Here is a 13852-nt window from a genome sequence, read left to right as displayed (position 1 = left end):
GGAAAAAACAAATACTTGCCTATTCATAAATTCTGAATGTGGAGGAGTCAATGTCATTTTAAGATATTTTAACTACGTACTTTAACTTTTTTGTGGGGAAAAATATCAGACACAATTTATTATTCAAAGCAGAGTATTTTTTAGAAACGCTTGTATCACACTGAATAACGTGAACGCAGCGTTTCACTGTTTATCCCTAGTTGTGTTTGTCCGCATCCAATAGTTTGCAACCAATAAAACTGTATGAACTGAAATGTTCGACTCAGCAGATTTATTGTGCAGATTAAATGATTTCAACTAGTCATCTAGTTTGAAAAGGTATGAAAGAAATGCATAGTTCAAACACACTATGCAGAAGCCAATGCATACTCACAGCAACTTTTTGAACTCCAGAATATATCTTACAAAAAAAAGGTACATTGCTTTATGCTTTTTTTTCCTTTTTACATTACATTATGTTACAATGAACAGTCACACATGTTATCCTTCCTCCAGGACTGTTCTGGTTTATGTTCCTTCCACGGAGCAATTTCATTCCTCTCCAGCTTCGCTCTCTCTTCTGGAAACATAAATCCCCTTAGCATTTTAGGAGATTTTACTGTTAAAAAGCTGCACCTAGGTCAAGGATTTATTGTTCATCTGGTGGTAAAAACGTCAGATGTCCATCAACAGGAGAGTGCGTTGAACAAAAATTGGGGAACATATATTTGAAATACTCAATCGCGTAAATGAAGGGCCGCAGTGGTTTTATCCGGCTGTGTGTTACTGAAACATTTCCATGCCAGAACTTCTAAATAATCAATTTCATGGCTGTGTAACTGTCCTGGAAAGTTTGTTTGGAGAGGCTGCTTTCCAACTGGGGCTGCACTAAAACTAATCCTTTCACCTCGCTCCCACATTTTAGATACAGCGCTCCTCACTGGCGATGAAAAACAAAAAACACATGCGCCATTAACAAAACAACTTATTAACAAAATTATATTTTACACAAAATCAGAGAGAATCTTTTGCTCTTGCGCTATAATAATAATAAAAAACAGTCAAAAAACAGCCAGAAAGAGTTTCACGGTTGGTCGGGGGGGCTGACGGCTGTGGCTTCATCGTTGCTGCTGTCCACCTCCTGCTCCATGGGGCTGTCGTCCTCCAACTGCTGGCTGGTGTAGTTGGTGATCTCCAGGAAGCCGCTGGGCTCCACCACCACGTTGGATTGGCTGGAGTCTGGCAGGATGGAGTACTGAGGAATCACCTGCATGCGTTAGTCACATTTGGGTTTCAGTCAATTTACAATAAGATAATAGACCCATCCTGTCCCATTCAAATACATTTAAAAAAGAACACATTTTATTAAAAATAACCAAATTTGCCCTCTATATTATCGTTTTTTAAACTGTCTTGATAAAGGTGGTTTATATGTGACAGGTGTACTGACAAACCTCTCCGTAGCTGGAGCTTTGTGATTTATTACATACATTATTGTGTAATAAGTATCTCACCTCAATAACCTCCAGGTCTTCCTTGCTCCTCTGTGCCGTGAGACCCGGCATGCAGCTGAACTGCTGGGGCTTTGTGTGGGAATGATGCATGGAGGTCCCAGAGCTGCTTATGAACTGGCCTGAGTCCAGTGTGCCTGACACGGCCTGGACCTCCAGGGCTTTCCCTAGAGGGCCGCAGTCGCTGGAGGAATCCACCACCATGGGCTCTGTACTGGGATCGATCTCCGCCTCCATCATGGAGATCTTCAGGATGTCTGACACCGAGGACTTGTCCCCCGAGGGCCTGGGGCTGGGCTCGGGGATTAGTTTGGCGGTGGCCTCGCCACTGCTGAAGACCTGCGTCGAATGATGGGAGCTGCCGAAGGTGATCTTGGTCACAGTGGCGCTCTGTGTGATGATTGGCTGCTGTAGTGAAGATATTTGAATGGGGGGGGAAATGAGTTATTGTTAACAGGAGGAAATACATTGGCTATATTTTTACTTCAGTTATTTGACAACTTTCGTTTCTCATAACCCAAGAACAATTTTGAAACTTAACACTCTGTGGTATTAAAACTTACTATAGGGTCATTCCGTGCCAACAAAAATGCCAACAAATGAAATGCGAAATTCCAATGTGTCAAAAAGGGGTGTGGCACTTGAAATTCAAATGGACGCCACGGGCAAACCATTTAAGATATTGACCTGAAACTTCGGATTCCTTTGTTTGGTAACATAAGGCATATTTTCACCGCTTTTCAGCAAAATCTGAGAGGTGTCATGTACACGATACCCCAATTTTGGCTGTTTTCACATGGAATGACCCTATAGTAAAATATCCGAGTATTTCTGCCAGCACTGATATATTTCATACTGTGTGTCATGAAGCAGACTGGAGAGGCGTAACTGACAGAAGTTGCTCCAAGAATTTCTTCCTCAGGACATTTTATTTTCAAATTTAATGAGTTGCATGAAAGTCTTGACTAAAAACGCCTTTGTGCTAAAAACCAAACCAACAATTGCCCCAAGTGGTTAATTTCTCACTCCTGGCAGTGTTGGGCGTGTACAACCACTCACCTGGCCGGAGGACGTCTTTTCAGTGCTGACAGGGTGGTGCGCCTGCAGCGGGGGAGGGTGGGACATGGGTGTGTGCAGGGGTCTGTGGTGGGATGTGGGTGCTTGCTGGAGCTTCGGGAGCTGCGGCGTCAACAAGGGCTTGGTTGGCGTGCCCGGGGTAACGACCTTTGCCCCGGCTTGCACTGGTGCTGTCAGTGGTCTGTCTTTGGCGCTCTGGGTTAAGACCTGGGGTTTGGCCTGACTCTGCTCTCGTAGTTTTGGCAGCTTCTTGGTCAGAGTAAGAGTGGAGGGTAAGGCAGTGGAGGAAGAAGAAGGCTGGCTGATTTGAGGTTTGCTGTGCAGTTGTGGCGGCAGCTGGGTGGTGCTGTGCCGGCTCTGCTCGGCCTCTGCTTGGCTGGAGGCGGGCGGCTGAGCGGCTGCAGGGTGGATGCTTTGCTTCGTGGGATCCGTAGCTGGTTGGCTGGAGCGGTAAAACAAGCCTGTCTGGGGGTCCAAGGTGTCACCTTCCAGCTCGCCCACCTCCAACACAGTCTCTGCTTTGCCATGGCTGTCAGAGGGCTGGAACACAGTCGGAAATAAGACTACTGAGAGATGTTATCAAGAGGGGGATGGCATTTCATCCATCCTCATGGAGTTGTAACATACCATGACTATGCATGGTATGAAGATGAAACAAGCAGTTGAACTAGTCAGTGTTGAGGGCCATTTCTGGATTCTTAAGGGCCAGTATGACTAAATGATAAACAGACTTCATGTAATAATATGGTTATTTAAGAACTTTGGAGTGAAACCTTATTAGAATAGTTAATATGACTAGAAATTAAGCCTTAATTGTGTATTATAGATGCTTCATTTTGCGGTTGAATATCTTTATACATCTTTTAATTTGCAATATCACAAGATCAATAACACTTTGCAGCAGGTTTCTGTTCAGTCATGCCAATGAATTAGACGGGCTAGTTTTTTTTAAAGGGTAATTTTCACCTAAACTCTTCTCATTCAGTGACTATTCCACAAATTTCTTTGTGACCAGTTTACGTTGAAACTACAGTACGTTCTACTGAAGAAATCCTATGAAAACTGTTTACATTGTTCTCTCGATTACACAGAGTGAATTGTTTAAGGTCATGAGTGCCACAAATAAAATTCCAATCACCTCTTTTGTGGCAAGTTGGAAGCAGAAGTCTAAAAACCTGGGAACCGAAATCCCAGAACTTGTTAAATACCACTAATGATTAATTTAAACTAATTTTCCCATACCTACACTCTCCTGTATTTGACCACTTATTTACCAACACCCCTTCCTAAAACCACTTAAAATCCACTTTAGTTTCAGGAGTCTCAGACCAGCGTGCTCACCATGTGACTGACGTGTGAGGCTGCGGCGGCTGCAGAGGAGGCGGTGGCAGCCGGTTTGGTTACCACGGTAATCTGGCTGCTGATTTTGTAAGGCTTCCCCAGCTGCTGGTTGGAGGACATGACCACATTATCACCCTCCGAGGGAACTCCCACTCTACCGCTGATTTTACCTGGCAGGGGAATCACAGTGGTGCTGTCAGAGGGGCATTATGGCAAAATAAGACACACAGTACTTCAGACTGCAGAGGCGAGGCGTACCTGCTGTGACATACTCAGTGCTGGGTTCAGCCTCTGAGGTGGAAGGCCGGGGGGACTCCGGGCAGGGCTTCTTCTCCTGGGCCAGCTGGATGGGAACGGCCATCTGGCTCAGATCGATGGTGTGCTGTCTGGGTTTGGACTCTGCTTTCTCCTTCACTGCCAGGAGGGGTTTAGAGTAGGCAATAAGTGAGAGACAACAACGGCATCATGACAGCAGAGCATTTGTTGTACTGATGGAACGAGTGTTGTAGCGATGGAATCAGTATGAACTTAATTTACGTTAATACGGAAGAAATGTTAACTTTGCGTTAACAGCTAATTAAAACAGGAGCAGATGCTGAAATGGGGAGGCCTGTCACCAGAATGTGATCAAATATACTCGATACTCAATATTCAACTGGTTGTCTTTGCAGTTGAGGTAAATAAAGGCGGCCACATGAGGTGGATCTGGAATTTAATGTGGGCTTTTTGGTTTCTCTCCATTATTAGCACAACCCAAAAAGCACCAGCATTTGTTTGATTGGAGACTTTCCATAAAACTTCTGCATTGCTAAAACTGTAAAGGGGGTGATTTTAATTGTTTGGCTGCTGTATTTGATGCAGGTGTTGAACCCCCAAGAGCATAACTATAGCTGTTAGTTCTTACAGCTTACTGCTCTTACAGTGGTTTAGGGATTTCCAATGAATCTAAAATGATCAGTTCAAGTGTCAGACCGTCTTTCAGAGGGATATGCTCTGTAAAAGCTCACCTGTTGTCTGCTGCAGCTCCAGTAGGGCTTTGATAGTCGAAGTGGCCGACTGGGATTCCCCACCAGACACCTCCTGGTAGATAATAGTGGGGCCGGATTCCACAGACACTTCCTGCTCCGTCCAATCATGCTCTCTGGAGGACACCACGTGCACTACAGGCTGAGGCTCTGCGGATGGATGGAAACAATGTGGGGAAATTATCATTTTTAAGGCGACAAGCATTGCATTTACGATTATTTTCACATTTGCAAAAACACATGCAGAAGAGCTACGCAGGAGCAGCTGATTCATGTGACCATATTGTCTTCTGCCTCTATGCTGTGGAAAAAGGAAGTATACCTTGAGCAGCGCTGTGGTAGGATTCCACGGCTATGCTGCCGGAGTCGTCCTTGGCGGACCCGTCGTGGCCCGAGGCCTGACTCTGCATGATTTCTGCTGAGCGGGTCACCTGCTGCAGCGCCTCAGTGACCAGCTGCCTGGTCTGTTCGCTCACCACCGCCGTCTGGAAGACTGGCTTTGGCTTGATGAGAACCTGGAAAGAAACCAAAGGAACAAAGTGTTCCCACCCCAGTGGATAAAATACACTGGAATTGTTTGGTTATCATAGTCCCACCACTTGGAGTGGCAGACGTATGTTTCAGTCATTACTTTTAGGCATTTATTTAACTTTTCCGCTCTCTTGCTGACTAGTTTCCACACAGTCTTAATGGCAGCAGGTGTTACTGACTGGTTGGTGGGAGGGGATTCTTGAGCATCGGGTTGTCGTAGCTTATCATTTCTTGGGTATTGTTTGCATGATGACCTTAATAAAGTTTTCCGATTTAGTGAACGTCAATAACCCAATCTACTAATTTCCATCTACTTTGTTGTGCGCTGAGTAAGCAGGTCATAAATGTTAACGAGTTTAAAGTTTTGGTACCGTTATCGTCACTGGAAAGTGTTTTATAACTAATACGTTTTATACTACAGTAACTAACTTGTGGTTTCACTGAAATTGCTCAGCAGCTCGTCACTGTAGGTGTTGAATACACTGTATGTGCATACTGTACTGCATAGTGGGCTGACTGACCTCAATTTCCCCTTTGATGACTCAAAACCGAAAGTGAATTCAGGCTATATTTAGATTAAAGTGATGACTTTGATATTGAATCAACTGCACAATGCACACAAAGAAGAATCAGCAGTATATGTTATACTATTTACCTTAAACCCTCACTGCATCAACCGTACGAAGGAACTAAAAAAGCCAAAATAACCTGGAAATTAACATGACGGGATTTACCCAGTCACAATCTGACACCTGTGTGTTAAATTCCCCCAAAAGAGTTTTGTTGGGGTAGTCGGACATCCCTTTAGTTCTCACTTCTCAGTGGGTGCTTCTTTTTAAGTCACTGTACATTTCACAATATACTTTCAAATCCTACATGAGGCATTTTTGGTACTTGGCAGAAATATTCATTTCTTGAGAACTATTCCTGTTTTAAGTTTTTAAACGGGGAGAGAAAAAATCTGCAGGAACCGAAAATAATTTCTACCGTGGTTGCTGGTTTCATTGTACAGCCGGGTATACAGAAGCTTCTGGTGGGGGGGCAGATAGATGACATAATTTTACCAATCTGCACTTTTTTGGAGGAGCATTAATAAATGCGTTCAGCCTCTCACCAGTGATGTCTTCAGCCAAAAAGCTCTGATAAACCCACTTTACGGACCACACGGCCGTTAAGAAACACATTTTGTACTTTGTGAAAATGTAACAGGCTACAGCTTTAGTTCAAAACTGATTTCTTTCCCTGAACAAGGGAAGTAAATGGAGGAAGAGGAAAGGTCAGTGTCAAAGCCCCGGTATTTATTGAACTGGGGATTTTTGTCTTCTGTTGAACTGATGCAGGCAATGTTTGCTTTAATGACTAGCTGTGACTTCTCCAGAAAATAATGACAAAGATGAGAGAAGTAGTCTCCTTCTTAGGAAATAAGTTGACTTATTTTAGTGCAATTCTGAGTTAAACATGCTCAGCTGACGTCAAAACTCAATGTTGGTCAGCATGTCATATGATATCCACTTAATGTTCGTCATATGATCCACTCCCTGGCCTGTGGTTAACCAGGACCTGATGATGAATTTCAAGCCTCAAAGCCACTATGAGTGTAACCTCAGTGGTTGATGGAATACTTCCGAGTTGTACATTATTTGGAAAGATTGTGAATAGTTGATTCGCTGGTGGCGCCTCACCTGTGTCTTGCCCTGCTGGCCGTAGACAATCTTGGTTGGGATGATCTTGGTGGCGGTGGACTGGGATCCAGCACCCATGCCTTTGGGCTGGGTGACGATCATCTTGGTAATGGGTCTGGAGGCGGTGATGATCGCTGGTTTGGTCCCCTGTACGGCCTGCAGGCCTTTCTCACCCTGAAGCACACAGTTTATTACAACAAATCTGACTACAAACAGCAGAAAAGCTTAAATCTCTAACTTCTTACAGTAGATAGTTTGTTAAATCGATTTCAGTGAGTAATATTTTAAAAAGTATCTGATTCCAGCTTCAGAAATGTAAATATGTTATAGACCAGACAACTAGATATCTAACTTTACACCAGAAAGCAAATAGTAATATTTCCAAAAATGTTGAATTATTCCTTTAAAAACAGAAATGATAACCTTGAATTCAGGAAATTTAAAGGACCTTTAGGATGTGAAGTTTTTTTTTACTTTGTCGACACCTAGTGGTTGTATCAAATGGGCTGAAATCAACACAAACACAAAAATGTCTACCAACAATTTGAAACCTTACTTGATTAAGTTATGCCTATTTCCACTATGAATCTAGTGATTATTTCTCAGAATTCATTGATTTGGATAATTGTTTGGTCTCATCCTAGAGCCTGTGTTGGTGGTATCAATAAATCCAATCCGATAAATTCAAACTGACCCCAGCATTCAAAAGTGTGGTGACCACATTCTTGCCAGGAAGTCCTTGAATGGTCGCTCCTTTTCCTGTGGTTTTCTGAACCACAATGACGTTTGGCTTGGAGGTCATGGGGATTGTGGTGATCTTTGTCGTTGTGCCTGTAGAAGAGGGATACCATTATTTTGTTTTTGATCAAAACTGCACAGATTCTTATTAACACAGCAATATTAGTCCCTGCTCATTGACTCACCAGAGACGATGCTACTACTGATGATCTTCCCGCCCAGAGTGGCCAGAGACTTGGGTACCACTGTAATGATGCTGCCGCTGGTGGTCTTGACATAGGTGGCCCCACCACCGGCGGCTGATATTCTGGCACCGAGGCTGGGGCTAACCGTCGGCCTAGTATAGGTGGCCTGGGTAGCTGCATATAAAAATAGAGCATCACTATTTAAAAATAGGCTCAGTACCTTGTTGAGTACAGGTGAGTTATGCATCACTCACCTGTGGACTGAGTGACCAGTTTGGTGGTCATGATGGCTCCGTTGCTACTGACAACCATGATGGGGGATGAGCTGCTACTGGACAAACCAACCGATGAGGGCTTTGGCAGGATTTTGCTGGGCTGAACGTGCTGAGTGATTATCTTGACACCTGTAAACAAACCATACATTCACTTGGTACAAAGAAAGAAACACTCTTATATGCTGCATGATGATCACATTATAAGTTATTTTTCTTTTAAAAGAGGGTGGTACGTTGAGGGTCCCTGGTGGTCTTAATGTTCCAGAAAACTGAAATAAAAAAAATATAGAAATATAAAAATAAAAAATGATTTGGCCAAAAAAACATCCTTCAATGTATTACATGTTTGTTTCTGTTCTATAGAGGAAAGAGATTAAGAGAGAGACCAAAAAGAGAGAAAAAACAAAGCAGCTTACCGGACTCTTGTTTGATCTGAATGGTGGGCTTGGAGCCCGGTGATGCGGTGGTCTGGGTCTGGCTGACGCTACAAATTCCCATTGACGAGCCCTGCTGCAGCTGTTTGGGGGACTGCTGTTTGGGGAACTGGGCCAGGATCTGAGCCGGTGACCCCACCATGGTCTTGGGTGAAGGAAGTCTGGCCGAAGCCACCTTCACTCCACCTGAACTGGCACCTACAACAGTGAACTCAATGCTCATTCCGGATTTGTGCTACTGTGGCAGGGCACCTATACAGTCTCTCATAAACACCAGGTCACTTATTTGTCCATCAGTCTGCAGCTCTCTGCAAGCTCAGAAAACCATCTTCAGTGGAAGCTACAAGTATAAATGAGGCATAATTGTTGGCAACAGAAATTTAGAGGTCAAAGTGGCACAAAAAGAGCAAATCTGATAAAAGTATATTTACATTAATCAGCTGTAAAAAGTAAAACATTTTTGATCATAAAGCAAATATAATGTGATATACCAAGTACAATTAGTCACATAAAATGCCCAAAATATGATGGTTCTAGCCTCCGAAATATGAGAATGGGCTGCTTTTTATTATCTTACATTGTTGTAAACAGATTATTTTGGATTGTTGGTGAGTGAAAAAAACTGTGCTTTACAAAGATAAATTTGGGCTCTGGGAAATTGTGATGACATCCCTTCCCACCAACAATCAGGCTATCCTGTAATTTACTCATTCTGAATGGACGATTAAAAGTTCCACACATGGTTCACATCACTTATGGCGGTGCACGGGAAGGACCTACTTGTTGTCGACATGACCACTGAAGGAGTAGAGGAGACCACTGTGGTCACTGCGACGGTGGTGGAGGAAGGGCTGGCGGTGGCCGGGAACACCACTGTCTGTTTCTGGGAAGGAGCAGTCAGGATGGAGGTGGACACCAGCTTGGACAGAGCGGCGTTGTTGTGAGCATGAGACTTGGACAGGATGTTGGGCACAAAATTGGAGCTGGGAGATGTTGTCACGATGATCACCTGAATGAAAAAAGGTGTTTAAAAAAACTCCAGCATTGTGTATGGAGATGTTTCAAACCAGCATCACTCACCTTCTGTGTGGTGGTGTTGGTGGTCTGGATGGTGGGCTTCGTGAAAGTGATCTTGACGGGGGAGAGGTGCGGCGGCAGCGAATTGGCGATGCTCTGCATGATGTTGCTCATCTTGGGGCTGCCACTCACCGGCAGCGTGATGTTCTTGGATACCGGCGGGGACACCTTGGTGACCTCCTTAAGCATCACCGGCGACGAGCTAGACGAGTTTGTCCGCCTTCGCTTGCGAGGCTTCTCGTCCTCGTCCGAACAGCTCACACCTGCGGGTGAAATGGAGGAAGGAAAGTCAGGATATTGTAGGCATGATTGTACTTCCGTTTTGGGTTAAGTGATTACTCTGGATATTAAATTTAAAACATAACGAACAAACAATACAAACGATAAAACATAAAGAAAATGTTTAAATCACAGCCAGTATGGCGTCTGGATTGTGGAGAGAATTTGTGAATAATTTGTCAAACCCGAGTCGCTGCAAAAATGATGAGTTTCCACGAAGGGAAGGCATATGGTTTGTTCTGCTTCTCCTTGGCACAAAAATGATGTAAACAAGCCATGTAGTGCCCCCTTCAGGCTGATAAGTACATTTGCTACAAATGCCTGAGCAGAGCAAGTTCAAACTGATTCAATGGCATTGGCACCTACTTTTTACATAGACAGTGCTCCCGCTGGGCAGCACCACCACGTTGGATGATGGACTGGGCGGTCGTGGTGATTTCACAGCAGCTCCTATGGTGCCGATGGTAGCTGTAGCGCTGGTGGAGGTGCCGGTGGTGCTCGTGTAGGAGTAACATACAACCACTGCAGGGAGGAAATTATTTGTGATAATATAATATGTATAAACGGCCCTTTATATGTTGCATTCATAGGGTATCAGGCAGACGGCAAAACGGGTATCATTGTAGTGGATGACAGAAGGACAGTTCAATTAGTTGAATAACACCAACTATATTAACCTTTTATGACAAATTAAAACCGTTACTTAGCTCCCTCACAGAAGAACAACATTGTTAAGTTTGCAGTAATATGTAAAGAGAGAGCTGCATTTTATAGCTACATGCATTACTAAATTAATTACATGCAATAGTAAACACAAAACAAATATTTAATGATTCATTCCATCACCATAGCGGCATACCGTCATGCATGTTTGTTTGACCAATGCCATGCAGAAGGCGTTGTCCATCTGATTCCATGTGAATGCAGCTTAACTTGAATACAAAGTGACTCTGGCCCACCTTCTTTGTTTCCCGTTTCAGCTGGCAACAGAAGGGAGGCATTCTGATTGGCCGTGGCACTCGCCACGGCATTAGCAGTCACAGTAAAGGCCGTCTGAGGGACCAGCCTCGGCATCAAGGGAACAAGCCGGCGTCCTTCAATGGACCATTCAGATGAGCTGTTAGGACCTGACATACTGGGAAAAATGGCATGCGACGGTCAGTAATTAGACATTCGTTTTTAAAACAACAAATCCCTGTTTACACTGGTGAGCACATGGAAAACAACCTCACATCAATAAATATACCTTGCCTGCTTAGTTTTAAGGAAAGGTAGTGACACACATTTACAGTAAAAAGATCTGCATGTTTCCATCATAAATGGTTCCACACTTACTGATATGCAATGGTGGTGAGGCGTTCATCGTTGACGGCCCTGCGGACTTCTGCGCGGTGGCGCTCTGTTGAGATACTGGGAGGATGGGGGGGGCAATGATGCAACACATTTTAAATAAAACCACGTTGAAGTTTGTGTGCAAAAGTTGGAAACGGTGTTTCTCTCAGTCATTAAGCTTTAGAACATGGAGGAAACAATTACCCAAGGATTTTAGTGAGTTCTCCCAGCAAGTCCTTCTTGTCCTTTGTCAGGTCTCCTTGGGCTCGCAGGGCACTGATCACCCCGGCATAAGCCTCCAGCTCTGGGAGACAGACATCAGTGTGAGTTCAGCCAGGTAACTGATGGTCCTCCCATATTTATTTTGTACTCCCATGACCTTACCAAGTTTACGCAGAATTCTTTTGCACTCATCCCTGCCCAGGTCTAGAATGGTGGGCCATACCACGGGCATGGCACCAGCCAACACCGGTTTCTCCAGCTGAATCATGGGCTGAGTGGAGCGTAAACAATATAAGATTAGACAACATTCCAGGTATTGTTTGTTTTAAAGAGCTTAAACAAAGTCATAATTACGAGTGGGGGAACTCTGAGATCATTTTGATGCCTGAGTTCCCACGTTGGGGTGACCAGAAGCTTTCAACATGGAAGTTGAGAAGAGGACAGATTCAGTAATGAATTGTACATAATTCATTATTTTTTAACAGTGCGACAAGTATGATTTGTTGCGTGTGTATATCACTTTAAATCTGAGATCTATCTACACTCAACTTGATACAGAACAACGCTGTTTACTGTTAATATAACAAAACATAACAAATTAATTATTAGTAGAACATGACATTCTCGTTCAAGTGGGAGGTAGGATTTTCCGAGTAGCACGTGAAGGCAGCATTAACATGGACTTTGATGACAATAAGAAACAGAATGTCACCAGACATATACGACGCCAAACTCCACATAAAAATACAGCAATTTGATTCCAGCTTGTTTACTTATGGAGCGTTTGTTACATAATATAATTGTGCAGGCTCAGGCTCCCGTATACTGAAATAAAGTCTTAATTGTATCTGTTCCCACTGACCAGCACCGCCCACCACTGGGCATCTCGGTAACTACCAAACACTATGGGCGTTCAAGGCCCACACAAAACGGGAGACTTTGTTTTCATCACCCGTGGATTTTTATATGCGATCCCGAACAAACTTGAGCGTTTGTCCCGACATTTCAGGACACACGGGAAACACTTATAGTCGGGATATATTTCTGGTTCAAATTCTGTCAACACAACGGTAAACGGGGCCGTACTGGGTCTACGCTTTCAACAAAATGCCCCACGCAAAAAAACAACAACGTGCAATAACGTTAAAATAAACTCGCAAAGTTATAGAGAGCAAGGCGTAAGACCTTGACGGGGCAAACCTGCAACAAATATTATGTTTCAGTGTAATGCCGATGGAAAACCTTTGCAATGGACGTTAGCTTAGCTAGTTAGCTTTGTGTGATTGTTATGTTGCGATTGTATTGTCTGTGTTGTTGGTTTGTTTTGTTAAGTCCTCTGGGCTGCATGTGTGCATTACATATGCTGTACACTGATTGTTATAATAATAATCATTATTATTATGAGCTATGAGCCAAATCAATGTCTTACCATCCGTTAGCAGGACAGCTTCGTTAGGCCTCGGTTATGCCGAGATCCAAACAAACATGGCTCCTCGTAAGCTTTTTAGTAAAACCACCACATCGTGTAGTTTTTCTCCAATAAACTGCGGATCGAAAGCGAAAGCTGAACCGCTGAAATGTCCCAATCGAGCCGAATACGTCCCAGTGTTTACGTTGTCTGTTGCTAGCTAGCTGCCGCTGGTCTCTGGATTAGAGCGATGGGTTTCTTCTTCGTGTGATAAATGAGGACACGGGATGCACTTCGCCTCGGCCGGCGTAGTGCTGCCACCTACAGGTAGATGGACTACTTGATTAATGCCAAATCAAACCTGAGAATCGCAACATAAGAAAAAAAACGTTATAGAAACATGAATAAATGAAACCATATTTAGGAACTGAACTCGGATCATCAAAATAGCAGTTTATCACACCGTGTAGAATACTCTCTATAAGTAAAAGTGACACAAGTACACAAGTGATTAGCATGGAATGTTCAAATATATTATATTATTGGATTATAATAGCTGATGTATTAATGTGTACATAGTATCCACGTTGAGTAGCTTAATCTGTAAAAATGCACCATCATTTATTAGATTTAAACTTTGTATTAATAAAAAATAATCTTCCCTCTGAAATGTGTCCGAGTATAAAGTAAATGGAAAAATGGAAGAATTTAAGTTAAGTGACAAGTAGCTAATTATTTGCTGTTCGATCACTGCTG

The 13852-nt window shown here is 43.4% G+C and overlaps 1 protein-coding gene across 6 annotated transcripts; it reads right to left on the bottom strand.

Moving 5' to 3' along the window:
• Nucleotides 1-249: 249 nt before the first annotated feature.
• Nucleotides 250-13351, bottom strand: emsy (EMSY transcriptional repressor, BRCA2 interacting). 6 transcript variants are annotated; one of them, XM_084029448.1, is made up of 21 exons: nt 13118-13351; nt 11851-11959; nt 11671-11770; nt 11470-11544; nt 11094-11269; nt 10501-10656; nt 9859-10118; nt 9559-9787; nt 8761-8976; nt 8578-8613; nt 8324-8473; nt 8070-8243; nt 7841-7977; nt 7147-7320; nt 5256-5448; nt 4916-5083; nt 4167-4322; nt 3909-4078; nt 2550-3107; nt 1494-1898; nt 250-1246 (listed from the first exon to the last, which is right to left on the bottom strand). In XM_084029448.1, exons 1-21 carry the CDS (start codon nt 13118-13120, stop codon nt 1064-1066), a joined length of 3828 nt encoding a protein of 1275 aa, XP_083885574.1. In that variant the 5' UTR covers nt 13121-13351; the 3' UTR covers nt 250-1063. The 6 variants fall into 6 exon arrangements, with proteins under 6 accessions (XP_083885574.1, XP_083885576.1, XP_083885575.1 ...); XM_084029450.1 differs by having other exon boundaries at nt 250-1234; XM_084029449.1 differs by having other exon boundaries at nt 1494-1895.
• Between the last annotated feature and the right edge of the window lie 501 nt (nt 13352-13852).

This window comes from Eutrigla gurnardus (genome assembly GCF_963514095.1).
Source record: "Eutrigla gurnardus genome assembly, chromosome: 15".
In the NCBI taxonomy this organism is placed as follows: domain Eukaryota; kingdom Metazoa; phylum Chordata; class Actinopteri; order Perciformes; family Triglidae; genus Eutrigla; species Eutrigla gurnardus.
Note: the sequence above shows the minus strand (reverse complement) of the source record. Positions and strands in the feature narration are given on the sequence as shown.